At 46.0% G+C, this 23,168-nt stretch overlaps 1 protein-coding gene across 1 annotated transcript; it reads right to left on the reverse strand.

The window, feature by feature from the left end:
* Window positions 1-637: 637 nt before the first annotated feature.
* On the reverse strand, window positions 638-21,144 carry LOC139460334 (NADPH oxidase 5-like). Its single transcript, XM_071241827.1, has 13 exons — window positions 21,049-21,144; window positions 19,449-19,599; window positions 18,440-18,650; window positions 16,692-17,083; window positions 15,824-15,999; window positions 14,732-14,923; window positions 11,791-11,923; window positions 10,014-10,133; window positions 8,825-8,949; window positions 6,467-6,514; window positions 4,934-5,143; window positions 4,012-4,278; window positions 638-769 (listed from the first exon to the last, which is right to left on the reverse strand). Exons 1-13 carry the CDS (start codon window positions 21,142-21,144, stop codon window positions 638-640), a joined length of 2,253 nt encoding a protein of 750 aa, XP_071097928.1.
* Between the last annotated feature and the right edge of the window lie 2,024 nt (window positions 21,145-23,168).

Genomic DNA, 23,168 nt, shown 5'->3' on the forward strand with positions numbered 1-23,168 from the left:
AACATAACATAACTCACTATACATGTTACATGTAACCATAACATAACTCACTATACATGTTACATGTAACATACTAAAACTCACTATACATGTTACATGAAACCATAACATAACTGACTATACATGTTACCTGTAACCATAACATAACTCACTATACATGTTACATGTAACCATAACATAAATCACTATAGATGTTACATGAAACCATAACATAACTCACTATACATGTTACATGTAACATAACATAACTCACTATACATGTTACCTGTAACCATACTAAAACTCACTATACATGCTACATGAAACCATAACATAACCCACTATACATGTTACATGTTACCATAACATAACTCGCTAAACATGCTACCTGTAACCATAACATAACTCACCATACATGTTACATGTAACCATAATATAATTCACTATACATGTTACATGTAACATAACATAACTTGCTATACATGTTACATGTTACCATAACATAAAAACGCTTTAACCACTAGGCTACCCTTTCGCCTCTCTCAGCCGCTGAACTGTAAGTTATATATATTTAAAAGGCTGGGTGGTTTCCCTGATGTAGGTAGGTTTCTACACCTGAACACGACCGCAATATATAGTCATGTGCACAAACGTCTTTTCAAAAATTCTCCTTTGAAAAAGCAAAGCCGAAAGATTCACAGTGTCGTTTGATAGTTTTAGCCAACACAGGGTTCCCGCAGAAAAAAACTTTTACTTGTCCTTTCTTCTTCATTGCAATATCGGCAAACAGCTGAAAAAAGACACACGAAAACAGTATTTAATATTCGTGAGGGAATTTAGTGAATGATGTTTACAGTGAGTGAGTACAGTTTTACGTCGCTTTTAGCAATATTACAGCAATATCATGGCGGTGGACACCAGAAATGGGCTTCACACATTATACCCATGTCGGGAAACGAACCCGGATCTTTGGCGTGACGAGCGAACGCTTTAACCACTAGGCTCCCCGACCGCCCCGCATGTTGTTTACAAACTCAGTCTGTCAGTAAGTGTCCATTCATCAAGAGAAACTAACAGCAAAGGTGCATTACTTTCTTCAAAACCTTCGGGCCGGCTCTAGTGGTAGCGTCTCCGGATCCGCCTTGAGAGCGGAAAGTCAAGGGTTCGATCCCCTGCCACGTCATACCAAAAAGACGTTATGAAAATATAAAATCCGGAGTCCCGGGTGGCTGTGTGTGTATGTGGCTGCTTGTACTAGTCCGAACTAATGCCGGTTTGATGGTGCTAGCCCACTGAGATACCATGCCGCAGATTAACATGGAGACCCCACTCAGACAGTACATTCAGCCGACCAGTCCTTGTTTTATCCACTTTTTGCTGAGCAACACGTACCGGGGATCTAACCTAGAACCTTTCGTTCTCCAGGCAGATGTTCTATCCTCTAGATCTCGGAGGCAGTCTCCGGACAGACGCTCTATCCACTGAACCACGGAGGCGGTCTCCAGGCAGACGCTCTATCCACTAGACCATGGAGGCGGTCTCCGGGCAGACGCTCTATCCACTGAACCATGGAGGCGGTCTCCGGGCAGATACTCTATCCACTAGACCATGGAGGCGGTCTCCGGGCAGACGCTCTATCAACTAAACTACGGAGGCGGTCTCCGGACAGACGCTTCATCAACCACACCCCGGAGGCGGTCTCCGGACAGACGCTCTATCCACTACACCACGGAGGCGGTCTCCGGGCAGACGCTCTATCCACTACACCACGGAGGCGGTCTATCCACTACACTACTCTACGGAGGTGGTCTCCGGGTAGATTCTCTATCCTCTTGGACACGGAGGCGGCATCCAGGCAGATGCTCTATCCACAACACTATGAAGGCGGTCTCCGGGCAGATGTTCTATCAACTAGGGCACGGAGGCGGTTTCCAGACAGATGCTCTATCCACTACACTACGGAGGCGGTCACCAGACAGATGCTCTATCCACTACACCACGGAGGCGGCCTCCAGACAGATGCTCTATCAACTACACTATGGATGCTGTCTACGGGCAGACGCTCTATCCTCTTGCCCACGGAGGCGGTCTCCAGACAGATGCTCTATCCACTAGGCCACGGAGGCGGTCTCCGGGCAGATGCTCTATCCACTACACTACGGAGGCGGTCTCCAGACAGATGCTCTATCCACTACACTATGGATGCTGTCTACGGGCAGACGCTCTATCCTCTTGCCCACGGAGGGGGTCTCCAGACAGATGCTCTATCCACTAGGCCACGGAGGCGGTCTCCGGGCAGATGCTCTATCAACTAGGCCACGGAGGGGGTCTCCAGACAGATGCTCTATCAACTACATCACGGAGGCGGTCTCCAGACAGATGCTCTAACAACTAGGCCACGGAGGCGGTCTCCAGACAGAAGCTCCATCCGCTAGGCCACGGAGGCGGTCTCCGGGCAGATGCTCTATCAACTACATCACGGAGGCGGTCTCCAGACAGATGCTCTATCAACTAGGCCACGGAGGCGGTCTCCAGACAGATGCTCTATCAACTAGGCCACGGAGGCGGTCACCAGACAGATGCTCTATCCACTACACTATGGATGCTGTCTACGGGCAGATGCTCTATCCACTACACTATGGATGCTGTCTACGGGCAGATACTCTATCCACTAAACCACAGAGGCGGTCTTCGGGCAGATGCTCTATCCTCTTGCCCACGGAGGGGGTCTCCAGACAGATGCTCTATCCACTAGGCCACGGAGGCGGTCTCCGGGCAGATGCTCTATCCACTACATCACGGAGGCGGTCTCCAGAGAGATTCTCTATCCACTAGGCCACGGAGGCGGTCTCCGGGCAGATGCTCTATCCACTACATCACGGAGGCGGTCTCCAGGCAGATTCTCTATCCACTACACCACGGAGGCGGTCTCCAGACAGATGCTCAATCCACTACACCACGGAGGCGGTCTCCAGATAGATGCTCTATCCACTACATCACGGAGGCGGTTTCCAGACAGATACTCTATCCACTAGGCCACGGAGGCGATCTCCAGACAGATGCTCTATCCACTACACCAAGGAGGCGGTCTCCAGACAGACGCTCTATCCACTAGGCCACGGAGGCGGTCTCCAGACAGATGCTCTATCCACTAGGCCACGGAGGCGGTTTCAAGACAGATACTCTATCCACTAGGCCACGGAGGCGGTCTCCAGACAGATGCTCTTTCCACTACACCAAGGAGGCGGTCTCCAGACAGATGTTCTATCCACTACACTACGGAGACGGTCTCCAGACAGATGCTCTATCCACTAGGCCACGGAGGCGGTCTCCAGACAGATGCTCTATCCACTAGGCCACGGAGGTGGTCTCCGGGCAGATGCTCTATCCACTAAGCCACGGAGGTGGTCTCCAGACAGATGCTCTATCAACTACACTATGGATGCTGTCTACGGGCAGACGCTCTATCCTCTTGCCCACGGAGGGGGTCTCCAGACAGATGCTCTATCCACTACACTACGGAGGCGGTCTCCAGACATATGCTCTATCCACTAGGCCACGGAGGCGGTCTCCAGACAGATGCTCTATCCACTAAGCCACGGAGTGGTCTCCGGGCAGATGCTCTACCCACTAGGCCACGGAGGCGGTCTCCAGACAGATGCTCTATCCACTAGGCCACGGAGGCGGTCTCCGGGAAGACGCTCTATCCACGACACCACGGAGGCGGTCTCCTGGCAAACACTCTATCCACTACACCACGGAGACATAACATTAAGCACCTCAAGAAAACACGAGTGTTAAACACGAGAGGATTGTAATGACAACCATTAATGTGAGTCTGGAATATTTGCATGCCACTGTGATATAAATTAGCTAGAATACTGCTTGCTGTGACATAAAACAGAAAAAACTCCTTTTCAATTCAATCACAGATGTTCAAACATGCCTTTCAGAAAACATACTGCATATGAAGTTATTACACTTAATTTTGTCTCCATCGATGTATAAATATTTAATTTCACGTCTCACTACCTTTCTGAAGTCAGGTCTCCCTGGCTGTGTCCGTGTTTTCAGCCCCGTCAACAGGTCTTTGTCTTGTTTCTTATGGATGAGGTCAAGGGCCATCTGTAAGCCGATTCCTTTCAGGTCCGTCTTGTTAAGTGCTGCAGTCATATACATGTGCATCTCGAGAAAGTTGCCCAGCCCGCCTTCCATAGCCTGTTCCATTTCTAACTGAGTGAGAAGGCTGACGAACCACTCGAAGGACTTCTGGTCACGGTTGATCCAGACGAAGTCGACCTGGTAAGATATGATAAAGAACACGTATTTTGGCCCTTTTGCTATTCAAAGGTATATTCTAGGAATTAATTGCGATCATGGTATAGTTAGTTAAGGCTATATAAATTGCCGTGTTGCGAACGGGTTGCCAAGTCGTTCCAGGCGCCGCCGTTCGCGGTTTCAGAAATCTATGATCGTGTTTTGAATGGTGCTGACAAACCTAGAAACATAATCGGGTCGAACCGGGAATCGAACCCACAATCATAGGTTCATGGCGTGCCCAAGGGACAAAACTCTGCACGGCGAATCGCGGCGCCTTAGACGACTGGGCAACCCGTGCCCCCACGTTTGTATAAACGGCATACACAATATAAATAAGTAAAAAATAATGTATAAAACATATCAAAAATAAAACAGCGATGTAATTACAGAAATTATGTACTCAATAATACATATCATAAGCTATCCTCCGTGGAATTGGATCATTTGTAGACCTTTCTTATACTTACTTGATCAAGAAGTGATTTCTGTTTTAACGCTGTTAATATATTTTCGAACAAATGTCACGATCAATAAAAAAAACAAATTAAATGTTGAGACAACACTTCGTGAATCCCTCGTTACTGCGGCGCTAACTACAATCACCAAACTCCAACCACGCCATGCTGGTACTGACCTTCTTGAGGTTCATGACGTGTGGCGGTACTTCATCATACCAGGAGTGGGTACAGCTGGGGCAGCATCTCTTGTAGGCCTTGAACCTGTACATGATGCTCTGGAGGATGGAGGCGTAGGGAGTCACGCCGATACCGGAGCCAATCAGAACAGCGTGCTCGGTTTCAAATATTGCCCTAGAGCAAGTGCCATAAGGCCCGTCGATGTAACACTGCAAGAAATAAGTTGAGTCACGATACGGACCGTACCTGAGTCATCATTCGGGCCGTACCTGAGCATCATTCGGACCGTATCTAGGTCATCACTCGGACCGTATCTAGGTTATCATTCGGACCGTAGCTAGGTCATCATTCGGGCCGTAGCTGAGTCATCTTTCGGACCGTATCTAGGTCACCATTCGGGCCGTAGCTGAGTCATCTTTCGGACCGTATCTAGGTCACCATTCGGACCATATCTAGGTTATTATTCGGACCGTATCTAGGTCACCATTGGGACCGTATTTAGGTCATGACAGGGACCGTATCTAGGTTATCATTCGGACTGTATCCAGGACATCATTCGGACCGGACCTGAGTCATCTTTCGCACCATATCTAGGACATCATTCGGGCCGTACCTGAGTCATCTTTCGGACCTTACCTGAGTCATCATTCGGGTCGTTTCAAGGTCATCATGCCGGCCTTACCTGAGTCATCATTCGTGTCGTATCTAGGTCATCACTCGGACCGTATCCAGGTCACCATTCGGGCCGTACCTGAGTCATCTTTCGGACCGTATCTAGGTCACCATTCGGACCATATCTAGGTCATCATTCGGGCCGTACCTGAGTCATCTTTCGGACCGTATCTAGGTTATCATTCGGACCGTATCCAGGTCATCATTCGGGCCGTACCTGAGTCATCTTTCGGACCGTATCTAGGTCACAATCGGACCGTATCCAGGTTATCATTCGGACCGTATCCAGGTCATCATTCGGACCGTATCTAGGTTACCATTCGGGCCGTACCTGAGCATCATTCGGACCGTATCTAGGTCATCATTCGGACCGTATCTAAGTCATCATTCGTACCGTATCTAGGTTATCATTCGGACCGTATCCAAGACATCATTCGGACCGTATCCAGGACATCATTCGGGCCGTACCTTGGACACCATTCGGACCGTACCTGAATCATCATTCGGACCGTATCTAGGTCACCATTCGGGCCGTACCTGAATCATTATTCGGACCGTATCTAGGTCATCATTCGGGCCGTACGTGAGTCATCATTCGGACCGTATCTAGGTCATCATTCGGGCCATACCTGGGTCATCTTTCGGACCGTACCTGAGTCATCATTCGGACCGTATCTAAGTCATCATTCGTACCGTATCTAGGTTATCATTCGGACCGTATCTAGGTCATCGTTCGGACCATATCCAGGTCATAAATCAGTCATCATTCGAATCACCATGTTGTGAGAAAAGACGTCATTATAGACAGGACGCTGAGTGCTGAAACAAACAAACAAAATGCTGCACTGCGTAGGTCTTACCTGCACACGAACGTCCTTGTGTGTATCGCCAGCGCCACGGTCTCGTCTCTGTGAAATAACAACGACTCATATAGTGATGTACTCAAATCGTAAAGACGTAAAATAATCACTGGATATCAATCACTGGATTGTCTGGTCCAGACTCGATTATTTACAGACCGACGTCATATAGCTGGAATACTGCTGAGTGCAGCGTTAAACAACAAACCCAACAAAATAAAAAATATTAAGATTATATTTATCATGAAATATAGAGAGAGTATATGAGTGTGAGTGAGTAGGTTTAACGCCGCTTGTAACAGTATTCCAGTTATATCACGACGTGTCAGCTTAATGTAGGAGGAAAGCCCAAGGTGATGCAGGTCTCAGACGTTACCACTTCGGCGAAAACCAAGAGCACGGGTATGGTGCTGACAAACCTAGAAGCATAATCGACGAGAACCAGGAATCGAACCCACAATCATAGGTTTCTGGCGTGCCCAAGGGACGCAACTCTGCACAACGAATCGCGGCGCCTTTGACGACTGGGCCACCCGTGCCTCCTTGTATATGAAGGTAGTTTCTTTTCAACATTTGGCGGTAAGACTTTTTATTTTATACCTCAGTGTGAAAATGAGTTTCCAGAAGTTGAGAAAATTGATGTTTTCATTGCAGTTAACATAACAATTGATATTTCACTGCAGTGAACATAACACTTTGACGGAACTATTCTCATACAAGAGTTATCTCCCCTTAAATTGTCTCCCTTTATCGTAAGTATCGGGCCCGTATACAAACCGTTGACGTCCCTTTTACGTTAGTTCCACATTGACCAGGCAAAATAATGACAGGTGATCATTTATGGAGTTAATATCACTTCTTGCCGTTGGCTATTCTCTCAAATATAGTTCGTTTTAAACTGTTACTTTCTAAATTTATCTCGTCAATCGAGACTGTTCGTTTCGCAAAGCGCCATTTTTGTAACTTGACCAGAGTGTATTCTTACGCTTCCAACAACTGTCTCGTAGTTTTCAAGAATGTTTTTTAGTTAAAGTTGATTTTGTATTTAATCACATCGAAAGGTATGAAAAAGAATTTTCTTGGCCCTAAATCTGTTTTGATACTTTTGTTTACATTCTTTAAGATTTTGCAAACAAAAAACTACTTTTTAGTCGCAAATACAAGATGTGGTGAACCGTCCCTGTCTGTTACGTAAGGAGACTTTACGTATCAAGATTTTACATTTGTAATGAGATGATTAAATTAAAGTATAATATAAATAAGATATTTCAATTGTCTCGTGAAATATCATGTTTCTCTCATCTTGTGACTGCGTAGCCACTCGTGAAAATATCTCCCCACCCACCGTCACTCTATGAGGGAAACATGATATTTCACGAGACACATGAAATATCCTCTATTCAGTTCATCCAAAGTTAACCATCGCATTAACATTATCGTTCGGGGATTTATCTAGGATTACAACTAAGAACCCTTGGAAAAATAATTTGGGATTTTCGTAAATTAAGGTGAATCTTAAGATGTCATTCAATGCACAAATGTGAAACTTAACATTACAGATTTATTACATTACATTAGTTAGTACTATCATAATACAACTTGACAATTATATAATTCCAATTTGGGCATTGTAACTGACATTTGTTTCAAACTTTGAGCCGAATATTGGTCTCTGAGTAGGTCTAGATACATCCATGTCAGCTGAACTTAAAGAAGGTCTCTGAGTATTTCTAGACACATCCATGTCGCCTTACCTTCAAGGTCTCTGAGTAGGTCTAGATACATCCATGTCGGCTTACCTTAAAGAAGGCCTCTGAGTATGTATAGACACATGCATGTCGGCTTACCTTAAAGAAGGTTTCTGAGTAGGTCTAGACACATCCATGTCGACTTACCTTCAAGGTCTCGGAGTAGGTCTAGATACATCCATGTCGACTTACTTTCAAGGTTTCTGAGTAGGTGTAGACACATCCATGTCGACTTACCCTCAAGGTCTCGGAGTAGGTCTAGATACATCCTTGTGGGTTACCTTTAATATCTCTGAGTAGGTCTAGATACATCCATGTCGACTTCCCTTAAAGAATGTCCCTATGTAGGTCTAGAATACATCCATGTCGACTTACATTTAAGGTCTCGGAGTAGGTCTAGATACATCCATGTCGGCTTACCTTAAGGAAGGCCGCTGAGTAGGTCTAGAATACATCCATGTCGACTTACCTTAAAGGAGGTCTCTGAGTAGGTCTAGACATATGCATGTCGACTAACCTTAAAGGAGGTCTCTGAGTAGGTCTAGATACATCCGTGTCGACTTACCTTCAAAGTCTCTGAGTAGGTCTAGACATATCCATGTCGCCTTACCTTAAAGGAGGTCTCTGAGTAGGTCTCTGGCGGTGGTGGAGATAGAGGGGTATTTACCAGGTTGATCGGCTTCATATCAACAGTTTTAGATGAGTGACTCTGCATCTCTACCGGGGACAGGAGACCTGGTACAAAACAAAGCGAGTGAATATGGTTTTACGCCGCTTTTAGCAATATTCGGGCAATATAACGACGGGCTTCACACATTGTACCCATGTGTGGAATCGAAGCCGGGCCTTCGATGTGACAGGCGAACGCATTAACAACCAGGCTTCCCAACTAGCGCACAACAGTAGCTCCAAGGAAGTTATTATCATTAATGTATCACGACACTTGTCAACAACAGATTCTTCCTCGTCTTCCCCTTGGTTTCATCAAAGCATTAAACGCATATAACCACGGTAACATTCTGCCAACATGGAGCTGACACGTCGTGATTTGGCTGACGGAGTGAACTCAATGTCTTGATCAGGGGAAATGTTTCAAAACAGGTCCCTAACATTGACAGATGTACTGAATGCAAACGTTTTGCCTCTAAGCTGTCTCCAGGAACAATATGTTCATGATTTTAAAGACAATACCAGACGAGGTCATCATATGAAAAATTATGTCTTTGTTTAACTGGGGACAAGGGTTGTCCAGTCGCTGTGCAGAGTTGCGTCCCTTGACACACAAGAAACCTATGATCGTGGGTTCGAATCCCTGTTCCCGACGATTTTGAAGTTTCTAGGTTTGTCAGCACCATACCCGTGCTCGTGGATTTCAGCCAAGAGGTAAACGTCTGAAACCTGCATCACTTCGGGCTTTCCTCCCACATAAAGCTGACACGCCGCGATATAATTGGAATACTATTTAAAACGGCGTAAATTCCAGCTCACTCACCCACTCAAGCATTCTAAATATATCACCATAGGATCAGTTATTCTTTTGTTAAATTTATTGACTAGACTAAAAACCAATTACGATTATCAAAATATGCGGCTAAGGAAACAACTTATAATATCTAAAGCCTACCTCTGTTGGTGGGGGCGGTCGGGTAGCCTCGTGGCTAAGCGTTCGCTCGTCACGCCGAAGACCCGGTTCGATTCCCGACATGGGTACAATATGTGAAGCCAATTTTTGGTGTCGCCCGCCGTGATATTGCTGCAATATTGCTAAAAGCGGCGTAAAAACACACTCACTCACTCACCTCTTTTGTCGTGATTTTGCGAATACATAGTGGAGTTTCTTCTTTCGTCATAGGAATTGAAATAGTCATTCAGTTTCTTTGTCCAATGTCCAGTGGATCGTACGTGCACCCATAGCTTGCCTGCAGACAGAGAATGACGGTAAAGCGAGTGAGTGAGTGAGTGAGTGAGTGAGTGAGTGAGTTGGGTTTAACGCCGCTTTTAACAGTATTCCAGTTATATCGCGGCGTGTCAGTTGAATTTAGGAGGAAAGCCCGAGGGGATGCAGGTTTCAGACGTTTACCACTTCGGTTAAACCCACGAGCACGGGCATGGTGCTGACAAACCTAGAAACATAATCGGGGCGAACCGGGATTCGAACCCACGATCATATGTTTCCATTGTGCCAAGCGACGCAACTTTGCACAGCGAATCGCGGCGCCTTATTTAATTAGACGTGCCACCCGTGCCCCGTAAGGCTGATGGAAGCTTTATGGTGAGACCTACCTTCCTGTTCAGGGACGCTTTATGGTGAGACCTACCTTCCTGATCAGGGACGCTTTATGGTAAGACCTACCTTCCAGTTCAGGGACGCTTTATGGTGAGACCTACCTTCCTGATCAGGGACGCTTTATGGTGAGACCTACCTTCCTGATCAGGGACGATTTATAGTGAGACCTACCTTCAAGTTCAGGGGCGCTTTATGGTGAGACCTTCTTTCCAGTTCAGGGGCGCTTTATGGACAGACCTACCTTCCAGTTCAGGGACGCTTTATGGTTAGACCTACCTTCCAGTTCAGGGACGCTTTATGGTGAGACCTACCTTCCAGTTCAGGGACGCTTTATGGTGAGACCTTTCTTCCAGTTCAGGGACGCTTTATGGTAAGACCTACCTTTCAGTTCAGGGACGCTTTATGGTGAGACCTTCCTTCCAGTTCAGGGACGTTTTATGGTGAGACCTACCTTCCTGTTCAGGGGCGCGTTATGGTGAGCCTACCTTCCAGTTCAGGGACGCTTTATGGACAGACCTACCTTCCAGTTCAGGGGCGCTTTATGGACAGACCTACCTTCCAGTTTAGGGACGCTTTATGGTGAGATCTACCTTCAAGTTCAGGGGCGCTTTATGGTGAGACCTACCTTCCAGTTCAGGGACGCTTTATGGTGAGACCTTTCTTCCAGTTCAGGGACGTTATATGGTGAGACCTACCTTCCAGTTCAGGGTCGCTTTATGGACAGACCTACCTTCCAGTTCAGGGGCGCTTTATGGACAGACCTACCTTCCAGTTCAGGGACGCTTTATGGTGAGACCTACCTTCCAGTTCAGGGGCGCTTTATGGACAGACCTACCTTCCAGTTCAGGGACGCTTTATGGTGAGACCTACCTTCCAGTTCAGGGACGCTTTATGGACAGACCTACCTTCCAGTTCAGGGACGCTTTATGGTGAGACCTACCTTCCAGTTCAGGGGCGCTTTATGGACAGACCTACCTTCCAGTTCAGGGACGCTTTATGGTGAGACCTTTCTTCCAGTTCAGGGACGTTATATGGTGAGACCTACCTTCCAGTTCAGGGTCGCTTTATGGACAGACCTACCTTCCAGTTCAGGGACGTTTTATGGTGAGACCTACCTTCCTGTTCAGGGGCGCGTTATGGTGAGACTACCTTCCAGTTCAGGGACGCTTGATGGTGAGACCTACCTTCCAGTTCAGGGGCGCTTTATTGCGACACCTACCTTCCTGATCCGGGGCGCTTTATGGTGAGACGTACCTTCCAGTTCAGGGGCGCTTTATGGTGAGACCTACCTTCCAGTTCGGGGGCGCTGCTGATGGTGAAAGGATGCCACTCATATTTAGCAATGTCTGGGATCTGTAGGAAGAGGTAGTCCCCGGGTCGGAATTTCATATTTGGAGGCTTCGTGATCACGAGATGAGTCACCTAATACCGAAAGTTCAGTTGCGTGTGTGAGTACAGTTTATAAATCAAGAGGTCAATAGGATAATGTTGCTATAAAGATTCTACTAATATTGTCACTTATTACTGGTAGCCATGACATCACATTGAAATGACATCACTATGCTTTCTTATACTTAAACTGGTAAGCTGTATTATCAACTCTTCTCCCATACGGGAATTCAAATATATACATAAATGTACATAGTCGAGCTATTTGTAAACTTACGAAACTGCTTGTTACTGTTCACAAACTGAAAAAGTTGGAAGAATAATTTTGGATGATAAATGAAATCTCACCCGAGTACGTTTTGAAGTTTTATCCACTTGAGTTGACATATGCAAGCTAGAGAGAGATAGAGCTAGAGAGAGATAGAGCTAGAGCTAAAGCTAGAGATAGAGAGAGCTAGAGCTAGAGATAGAGAGAGATAGAGAGTGCTAGACTTAGAGATAGAGAGTGCTAGAGCTAGAGCTAGAGAGAGATAGAGAGAGCTAGAGCTAGAGAGAGATAGAGCTAGAGCTAGAGAGTGCTAGAGCTAGAGATAGAGAGAGATAGAGAGCTAGAGCTAGAGCTAGAGAGAGATAGGGCTAGAGCTAGAGCTAGAGAGTGCTAGGGCTAGAGCTAGGTGGAGCTAGAGAGAGCTAGAGCTAGAGAGAGCTAGGGCTAGAGCTAGAGCTAGAGAGAGATAGAGCTAGAGAGTGCTAGGGCTAGAGCTAGGTGGAGCTAGAGAGAGCTAGAGCTAGAGAGAGCTAGGGCTAGAGCTAGGTGGAGCTAGAGAGAGCTAGAGCTAGAGAGAGCTAGGGCTAGAGCTAGAGCTAGAGAGAGCTAGGGCTAGAGCTAGAGAGAGCTAGAGCTAGAGAGAGCTAGAGCTAGAGAGAGCTAGGGCTAGAGCTAGGTGGAGCTAGAGAGAGCTAGAGCTAGAGAGAGCTAGGGCTAGAGCTAGGTGGAGCTAGAGAGAGCTAGAGCTAGAGAGAGCTAGGGCTAGAGCTAGGTGGAGCTAGAGAGAGCTAGAGCTAGAGAGAGCTAGGGCTAGAGCTAGGTGGAGCTAGAGAGAGCTAGAACTAGAGAGAGCTAGGGCTAGAGCTAGGTGGAGCTAGAGAGAGCTAGAGCTAGAGAGTGCTAGGGCTAGAGCTAGGTGGAGCTAGAGAGAGCTAGAGCTAGAGAGAGCTAGGGCTAGAGCTAGAGAGAGCTAGGGCTAGAGCTAGAGAGAGATAGGGCTAGGGCTAGAGCTAGAGAGAGCTAGAGCTAGAGAGAGCTAGAGCTAGGGCTAGAGCTAGAGCTAGGGCTAGAGAGAGCTAGAGCTAGGGCTAGAGCTAGGGCTAGAGAGAGCTAGAGCTAGAGCTAGAGCTAGAGCTAGGGCTAGGGCTAGAGCTAGAGCTAGGGCTAGGGCCAGAGCTAGGGCTAGGGCTAGAGCTAGGGCTAGAGCTAGAGCTAGGGCTAGGGCTAGAGCTAGGGCTAGAGCTAGGGCTAGGGCTAGGGCCAGAGCTAGAGCTAGAGCTAGAGCTAGAGCTAGGGCTAGAGCTAGAGCTAGGGCTAGAGCTAGAGCTAGGGCTAGGGCTAGAGCTAGGGCTAGAGCTAGGGCTAGGGCTAGGGCCAGAGCTAGAGCTAGAGCTAGAGCTAGAGCTAGGGCTAGAGCTAGAGCTAGGGCTAGAGCTAGAGCTAGGGCTAGGGCTAGAGCTAGAGCTAGGGCTAGAGCTAGAGCTAGAGCTAGGGCTAGGGCTAGAGCTAGAGCTAGAGCTAGGGCTAGAGCTAGGGCTAGAGCTAGAGCTAGAGCTAGGGCTAGGGCTAGGGCTAGAGCTAGAGCTAGAGCTAGAGCTAGAGCTAGGGCTAGAGCTAGAGCTAGGGCTAGGGCTAGAGCTAGGAATAAAGCTAGAGCTAGAGCTAGAGCTAGAAGTCTATTGATAGTCTTGAGCATAATTGTTCTTCGCAGGAACCAGGTAAACATTTGTTCTAACATTTTTGTATTTTGACACACTTAAACACGGAACACGGCATCAGCTTCATGTGTAAGTAGCGAGATAGATTTTGAAATGTTAGCCCAACGAAAACTATAAAACACAAACTCGTGAAGGTTCGTGTTAGAAAAGGTCTTCAGCAACCAATGTTGCAAAACATTTAAAAAGCTCCTTTCAAATTTTATCACTGTTCACAATCAATGTAGGTCACGTTTTAAAGATACGGACCAGTGTCCTTTAGACGCTCAAATGCACAACGATGGGGCTTTTGAGGTCAAATCCCTCATCATTAGTAGACGTATCCGTCTGGGATCATTGTTGGCTGTATCTGGTCTTGGTGTGGGCTTTTGAGGTCAAATCCCTCATCATTAGTAGACGTATCCGTCTGGGATCATTGTTGGCTGTATCTGGTCTTGGTGTGGGCGCGTACAAGCACACGAGTACAGATGAGCGACTGTCCCATGAAGTCCCGGGGTGGAATAGATGTTCAGCAACCTATGCTTGCCGTAACAGGTGACTATGCTTGTCGTAAGAGGCGACTAACGGGACCGGGTGGTCAGGCTCGCGGACGTGGTTGGTGCATATCATAGTATCTCAATTGCGTGGATTATGATATCAATCACTAGATTTTCTGGTCCAGACTCGATTATTTACAGAAAGATCCAATATGACAAGAAACCCAAACGTCCTTTTATGATGGCATCTCTTACTTATAGTATACAGTGAAAGAGAAACATCGAAGCGGAATAAAAGTCTTTTTTGTACAGAAGAAAACAGTTCTGTATTTTCTGATTTGAGAACCACGAACAAGCGAAGGCACACTATTCTATAGCCTACCTGAGATGGTAGAAGGTTGATTTCCGTTATGAAGGTATTGCCGTAAGAAATCCTCTTGATCACTTTAGACCGTGATATTTTCTCCAGAATAAACATGGCGCCCGGCACGAGGAACCACTTCCAGAAATGGCGTGCGTGAAGAATCAAGAAGACCCAGAAGATCACGTACAACATGTGAGTCCAGTAGAAAACCTGAACAGTGAGTGAGTGAGTGAGTGAGTGAGTGAGTGAGTGAACATCAACAGTTATATCACGGCTGTCAGCTTAATTTAGAAGGAAAGTCTGAAGTGATGCAGGTCTCAGACGTTTACCACTTTGATGAAACCCACGAGCACAGGTCTGGTGCTGACAAACCTAGAAACATAATTAGGATGAAACAGGGTGAGTGAGTGAGTTGGGTCTAACGCCGCTTTTAACAGTATTCCAGTTATATCGCGGCGTGTCAGCTTAATGTGGAAGGAAAGCCCGAAGTGATGCAGGTCTCAGACGTTTACCACTTTGATGAAACCCACGAGCACGGGTATGGTGCTGACAAACCTAGAAACATAATTGGGGCGAATCGGGATTCGAACCCACAATCATAGGTTTCTGGCGTGCCCAAGGGACGCAACTCTGCACAGCGAATCGCGGCGCCTTACACGACTGGGCCCGGGGCTCGATCCCCGACCGCGTCATACCAAAAGACGTTAAAAGATGGTACTTGTTGTTACCCTGTCTGGCGCTCGACATTAAGGGGCTAAAACAAGGACGTTAAACCCCATTTCACCACCTTCTTGCTGAGGCCTTGGATGTTATCGAAAAAATAAGTTGTCCCCGAAATTCTTGTCAAAAATAACTATGCTTCAGACTTTTGAAACAAATGCACCAAAAAATTATATTGTTGCAAGGTGTTTTTCTTAAAACAAATTCAGGCTAATAATTTTAAATATAAAAAAAAATATCTGGTTCTATAGCTGTGGCTGAAAAAATATATTATCTCGTCAAAAAATCCCAGGAATCCCAAGAATATCAAATATTCAGTTCCTCAGCCGCCCACTGGCTCAAACACTGTGGTATTTCACCTCAAAGTAGCCCCACTGTGTCATCCTCTACCTGAAAATAGCCACTCCTCCTGACGAACGGCATGGAGCAGATGAACATGATGACGAAGACGACGACGAGTAGAACACCAGACAGAGGAGCGAAGCCGGCCACCCAGCCCAGGTCCGCTTGTGTGGTGAAGATGAAGGCAGGCACTGTCAGGTTGTACTGACTCTCAGCCACCATGACTGCAACAAACATAAAGACAGGCAGTGTCAGGTTGAACTGACTCTCAGCCACCATGATTGCAACAAACATAAAGACAAGCACTGTCAGGTTGAACTGACTCTCGGCAACCATGACTGTAGTGTACAATTGACATCTCAAACACCACCTCACAACATGGAGACCCGTGAAGATCCGGGGTAGAATAGGTCTTCAGCAACCCTTGCTTGCCGTAAAAGGCGACTATGCTTGTCGTAAAAGGCGTCTAACGGGATCGGGTGGTCAGGCTCGCTGACTTGGTTGATGCATGTCATCGATCCCTATTGCGTGGATCGATGCTCATGATGTTAATCACAGGATTGTCTGGTTCAGACTCGATTATATACAGAGCGCCGTCATATAGCTGGAATATTGCTGAGTGCGGCGTTAAACAACAAACAAACAAACAAACACAACATGGCCATCTGCTCCCCAGATATACAATATATTAAATCACTAACTACTATTTATTTACTGAAATATCTGATATAGTAAGATACCTTATTCTCACGTTCCTTCGTTCGTTCCTTCGTTCACTCAGCTATGATACATGAACGTGGCTTTCATCAATATTTTCATCAAGCATTTTGGCATTAATGCCAAGATGCATTTTTGTTAGTTCATTTATCATCAAACATTAGTCTCATGCTGATTTCTAGATTTCTTGTCTTCTTACCTGCGTTTCCAATGTGCAAGGCGGTATGCACCACTGTGAACAGCATTATCAAGATTCCCGTCAGCTTGTGAAATATTATATGCTGGTCTAGCGGAAGCACGTGGCTAGCAGGCGTCGCACGCAGCCAGGTGATGCACTTCCGGAGCATGAGGACAACTATGAAGGTGCAGTCGAAGTTGAGACAGAGGCCGCATCCTCTGGCTACTATGATGCACCAGTTGGATGTCCGGTAGTTCCAGCAGCCCACAGCAAACAGGATACAGTTGAGGAGCATCAACATGGCGAAGAAGGATATCTTCCGGGGGTTGTTGAAGAAGTACTTCTTCGAGAAATAGTACTGGAGAAACGTCTGTTTTCTGCTTGCTAGTGGAGGTTTCAGCCACTGGTCCAGGCTTCAAAGAAAAGACGAATATTAAGTGAGTGAGTGAGTATGGTTTTACGCCGCTTTTAGCAACATTCCAGCAATATCACCAAAATGGGCTTCACACATTGTACCCATGTCGGGAATCGAACCCGGGTCTTCGGCGTGACGAGCGAACGCTTTAACCACTAGGCTACCCGACCGCCCCGTATAGTAAGTGAGTGAATTGTTTGGGCTTCACTCCGCTTCAAACAATTTTTCATGGTGCCGTTGTGAAAAAATCTATATGATGGTATGGAAGTAATGATCACCTTAACGCTAAGTTCGCTTTGTACAATGGCGTGTCAGCTTAGTGTTGGGGGAAGGTGAGGTGAGTGAGTTGGGTTAAACACCACTTTTAACAGTATTACATTTATATCGCGGCGTGTCAGTTTAATGTGGGAGGAAAGCCCCAAGTGATGCAGGTATCAGACGTTTACCACTTTGATGAAACCCACGAGCACGGGTATGGTGCTGACAAACCGGGATTCGAACCCATAATCATAGGAAGGTGAGGTGAGATGCAATGGGGTTTAACGTCGCGTTCAAGATTATTGCACTTATATAACGACGTGTGTGTATGTGTGTGTGTGTGTGTGTGTGTGTGTGTGTGTGTGTGTGTGTGTGTGTGTGTGTGTGTGTGTGTGTGTGTGCGTGCGTGCGTGCGTGTGTGTGTGTGTGTGCTTGTGTGTGCTTGTACTAGTCCGGAATGATGCCGATTTATAGTGCTAGCTCACTGAGATATCATGCCACAGTTTAACATGAATACCCCACTCTGACACAGTATACTGACTCCGAGCCAACCAGTCCTTGTTTTAGCCCCGTAAAGCCCTATGCCGAGCAATAGTCACGAGGTGATGCAGATTCGGGTAATAAAAGATGAAAGTTTGAGCAGCGTTCGGAAACAGAAATGACACCCGAAAAGACACACTTTACGCTACCCTCTCATTGAGTGTCATCATACAACCAAGGGAGACAATCAACTGTTTGATCCCTATTGAGCTTCATTCGTTTCAGGGACAGTGGTGAAAACTACAGGTTAAAGTGTTTTCACATCACACCAAAGGCCCGGGTTCGATTGCATGCATGGGTACAATGTGTGAAGCCCATTTCTGGTGTCCTCAATCGTGATATTGCTGGAATATTCCGAAAAGCGGCGTCAAACTCAACTCACTCAGTAGATTACTAATTCATTCCTTTTACGGAAGGCACGGGTTGGTCAGAGATGCTGGTTTCACCACGGTGCCAAGCATCTGTGATGACTGTCCTTTCTGGTTTTTCTCCTGAATGATGTTGGTCAGCCGGCATGTGATGGGTTTAAGTTCAACGTCCTCAGCAACAGGCTCACCTCAGACACAAGCTCTCCTTCAGCCCGGGATGTCTACCAATAGCAGATTCGAGTTCCTCGAAGGAAATTGCTCCGTTTTTGTCTTCATCTGCGTCCTCAAATAATGCCTGAGTCAGCATGTCCAGTTCTTCCTCTCCCAGCTTCACCGAGCTCTCCACCATACACGACCGCAACGCCGTCCGTAACTCCTCGATGTCGATATGACCATCACCTAGAAGGAAGAACAGTGTATACAGCATGTCTATATAACCGTCACCTGGAAGGGAGAATAGTGTCTACAGCATGTCGATATAACTATCACCTGGAAGGAAGAATAGTGTATACAGCATGTCGATATAACCGTCACCTAAAAGGAAGAACAGTGTATACAGCATGTCTATATAACCATTACCTAAAAGGAAGAACAGTGTATACAGCATGTCGATATAACCATTACCTAAAAGGAAGAACAGTGTATACATCATGTCGATATAACCATTACCTAAAAGGAAGAACAATGTATACAGCATGTCGATATAACCGTCACCTAAAAGGAAGAACAGTGTCTACAGCATGTCGATATAACCATCACCTGGATAGATGAACGGTATATTCACCATATCGATATAACCATCACCTAGAAGGAAGAACAGTATATACACCATGTTGATATCACCATCACTTGGTAGTACGAACAGTGTATACACCATGTCGATATAACCATCACCTGGAAGGAAGAACAGTGTATACATCATGTTGATATAGCCATCACCTAGAAGGAAGAACAGTTTATACATCATGTTGATATAACCATCACCTGGAAGGAAGAACAGTGTACACACCATGTCGAAATAACCATCACCTAGACGGAAGAACAGTGGTAATACTATACATAATGTCGATATAACCGTCTAAGAGAAGTGAGAACAGTGTATACACCGTGTCGATATAATAACCACCTACAAGGAAGAACAGCGATAGTACAGAGAGGAGCTGGTTACCCGTCTCATTGAAGGAAGATAAGACTTACCACTCTCGTCATAAACGTCAAAGAGGAACTTGAGTTTTTGTGTACATGTGCCGTGTCTTAAACGTATGATGGCGGCGAACAGCTCGAGCACCTCCACTGAGTTACTGTGATCAGTGTCGAACAGCTTGAAGAACCGCTCCGCGAAGTAGGACTGAAATAGGAGGAAGCTGCTGCATGAACTGCTCCAGGAACTGCTCCAGGAACTGCTCCAGGAACTGGATCAGGAACACGCCTCGATTAAGAGGCAAACTTGAAAGAACAGAACGATATTGTGGTGAGGTGTTCACCCGTCTTGCAGACGGTTTGGGTTGATTCCCCACATGGTTTTCATGAAAAAGTGAGTGAGTATGGTTTTACGCCGTTTTTAGCAATATTACAGCAATATAACAGCGGGGGACACCAGAAATGGGCTCCACACATTGAACCCATGTCGGGAATCGAACCCGGGTCTTCAGCGTGACGACCGAACGCTCAAACCACGAGGCTACCCGACCCCCCCTTCAATAAACAGGGTTTTAATCTGACTGAAATATCTGAGAAAGAAAAATACCTCATTCATTCATTCATTCATTCATTCATTCATTCATTCATTCATTCATTCATTCATTCACCGAAGGGCCGACCGACGGGCCGACAGACGGGCCGACCGACCTCACACAAATATTTTTACACAAACTCTGACATATTCTCACGTTGACACACACACACACATATTCTCACATTGACACACCCACACACATATTCTCACATTGACACACGCACACACATATTCTCACATTGACACACGCACACACATATTCTCACATTGACACACGCACACACATATTCTCACATTGACACACGCACACACATATTCTCACATTGACACACGCAAACACATATTCTCACATTGAGACACGCACACACATATTCTCACATTGACACACCCACACACATACTCTCACATTGACACACGCACACACATATTCTCACATTGACACACCCACACACATATTTTCACATTGACACACGCACACACATATTCTCACATTGACACACGCAAACACATATTCTCACATTGAGACACGCACACACATATTCTCACATTGACACACGCACACACATACTCTCACATTGACACAAGCACACACATATTTTCACATTGACACACGCACACACATATTCTCACGTTGACACACGCACACACATATTTTCACATTGACACACGCACACACATATTCTCACATTGACACACACATATTTTCACACTGACACACGCACACACATATTCTCACATTGACACACGCACACACATATTCTCACATTGACACACGCACACACATATTTTCACATTGACACACGCACACACATAATTTCACATTGACACACGCAAACACATATTCTCACATTGACACACGCACACACATATTCTCACGTTGACACACGCACACACATATTTTCACATTGACACACGCACACACATAATTTCACATTGACACACGCACGCACATATTCTCACATTGACACACGCACGCAGTCACATATTCTCCCATTGACACACGCACGCACGCACGTACGCACACACTCACACACAGAAACTCACACAGCGTGGGCAACTCACATCTCTAACTTTGAGTGACCGTTTGAAGGTGTCGTAGCCTATGCCTGTGTGCAGTCCCACGGTCTTCGACAACTGACCCTCTAGTGCCGCCACCATGTCCTGGACACTGGACATAAACACACGACACTCTAGATGCGTTATCACTTGATAACAGTAGAAAACAATATATTTTAGCTTATTTTGATTAAGAAAATGCGATACCTGGCACGTGTGTATATCGTACCCTGCCTTAGGATTCTTTGCAAAGGATTAAACACCCGACCCTTTACGCCAATACGAGTAATATCTGAGGACACCGCAACATAGACATGTGAAAAACAAATTCTGAGGAAAATGATGCTCATTTGCATAGGGCACCACGGAAAAACATTTTTTAATATTCTTTCTGTTATTCTAAGGGTAACCAGCCATGCAAGGCATTTGCAATGTCAGATCTTGTACGACGGGGTGGATTCTGTGCCATCTTGAAGGCAAAGCGCTGTTCTCTCTCAAGCGCTAGTATGGCCATGGCTGTCACGTTTGACTGTGCAAACTGTTTAAAGTAGCTGTCAACTTGTTATTGGGTTCAGCGCCAAGATAAGAAGTTCAGATTTGTCAAGTGCCATTGCTGAAGAACGTAGCTTGGAGCAACTATCCAGGGTTCTCGCCCTTGAGTTATAGGTAGGGCTGAGGATGATGCCTACAAGTTTAATCTCAGATGTTGTCGGTATTGGTTCAAGGGCGGATCCAGCATCTTTTAAAGGGAGGGGTCCAACGTATCAAAATCAAATTCCTCAGTCAATTTACTGCCTACAAACATAGTACATTTGTCATTCAAAAGGGGGTTGGGATCCCTGCAAGTCCCCCTCATAGCAGATTACATCTATCCCCGATGCAAGAGCCTATTAACTGCAGTATTTGTCAAATGAAAGTTTTATTTGGTACACTAAAACTTCTCTGTATTGTCGCGCGGTCAAACACATAATTCTGTCTACGTTTTGATAATGTATTACGTGTATTTTGAACGTATTACTCATCGCAATTTTCCTTAAGGCTGCGCTTACTAATTGAATTGCCGGTATGTACAAAAGTTGGGGAAGGTTTGTCGTTTTGAAAGCCAAATGTAAAATTCACCCCCAGATGATTTTGTATGAAGCAATTATAAATACATTGATCAAAGCTCGTGATAGGCATACATCCGAGGTGGGTTTGGAGGATTCGGGGAAGGGGGGGGGGGGGGGGGGGGCGTCTTTCATGCAATTCTTTTCTTTTGTCGTCGCTCTCAACGGCACGTCCTCGCATTTACTAACCTTGCGTTTATCTTTGAAAAGAACGAACGAGGCCTTACATTGTGTTTTTGATGTTTACATGGAGAGCAATTATGATAGGAGACATTCTATATGGATAAATGTTTAGCATCCAGTGAAGGACTTTCAGTGATTGACTGTTGTTTAATGCCGCAGCCACAATCCAACTGCTTCTTTTATTAAATCTGGATGAAGCAAACAGCTGCCAGAGGTCGTAAACAAACTATTAATGCTATCAGAGTAGTATGACACGCAGCCACTTGCCAAGTCCAGAATTAGGGGGTAGCTGACAATAAAAGTCCAGTTTCCACCCTTGCCGAACTCGGCTGGAATTATGGAGTGAGATCTTGGCTGGAATAACGAGTCAATATATAGTCCAATCAAAATCGCGTAACGAAATCAACATCCGGTTCGTAAACTGACGTGCAGATTTCGGTAGATTGCAGGATTTGTAAAGCATGTGTACCGACAACTTAGCGTCAAAGGATATTTTGCAAATCTTTTCATGTCTTTAATCAAGGTGCTCACGTGATTTGTTGCACTTAACGAAGTAAGACCTGTTATATTACAAAATAGATCTTGATTATCGATCAGATCGTCTTCACTGGGCGACGCCATATTATGTGATGCAATTGCATGTGGTATGAGAGGTGGAATCTGATTGGTCAGTATGAGGGACAAAGAAGGGACATAACTCGTAATAGCCACTGGTGGCGCCACGATCGAGCCCAGAAATTCCATCTCCCTTGTTCGGGAAGATATCATGGCAGCAGATGGTGAAAGACATAGCTGGTTCTCGGATTCGAACTGGTCTTCAGCAACCCATTCCTCGAA

Source organism: Haliotis cracherodii, unplaced genomic scaffold, assembly GCF_022045235.1.
Source record: "Haliotis cracherodii isolate W230 unplaced genomic scaffold, xgHalCrac1.p SCAF_14, whole genome shotgun sequence".
In the NCBI taxonomy this organism is placed as follows: domain Eukaryota; kingdom Metazoa; phylum Mollusca; class Gastropoda; order Lepetellida; family Haliotidae; genus Haliotis; species Haliotis cracherodii.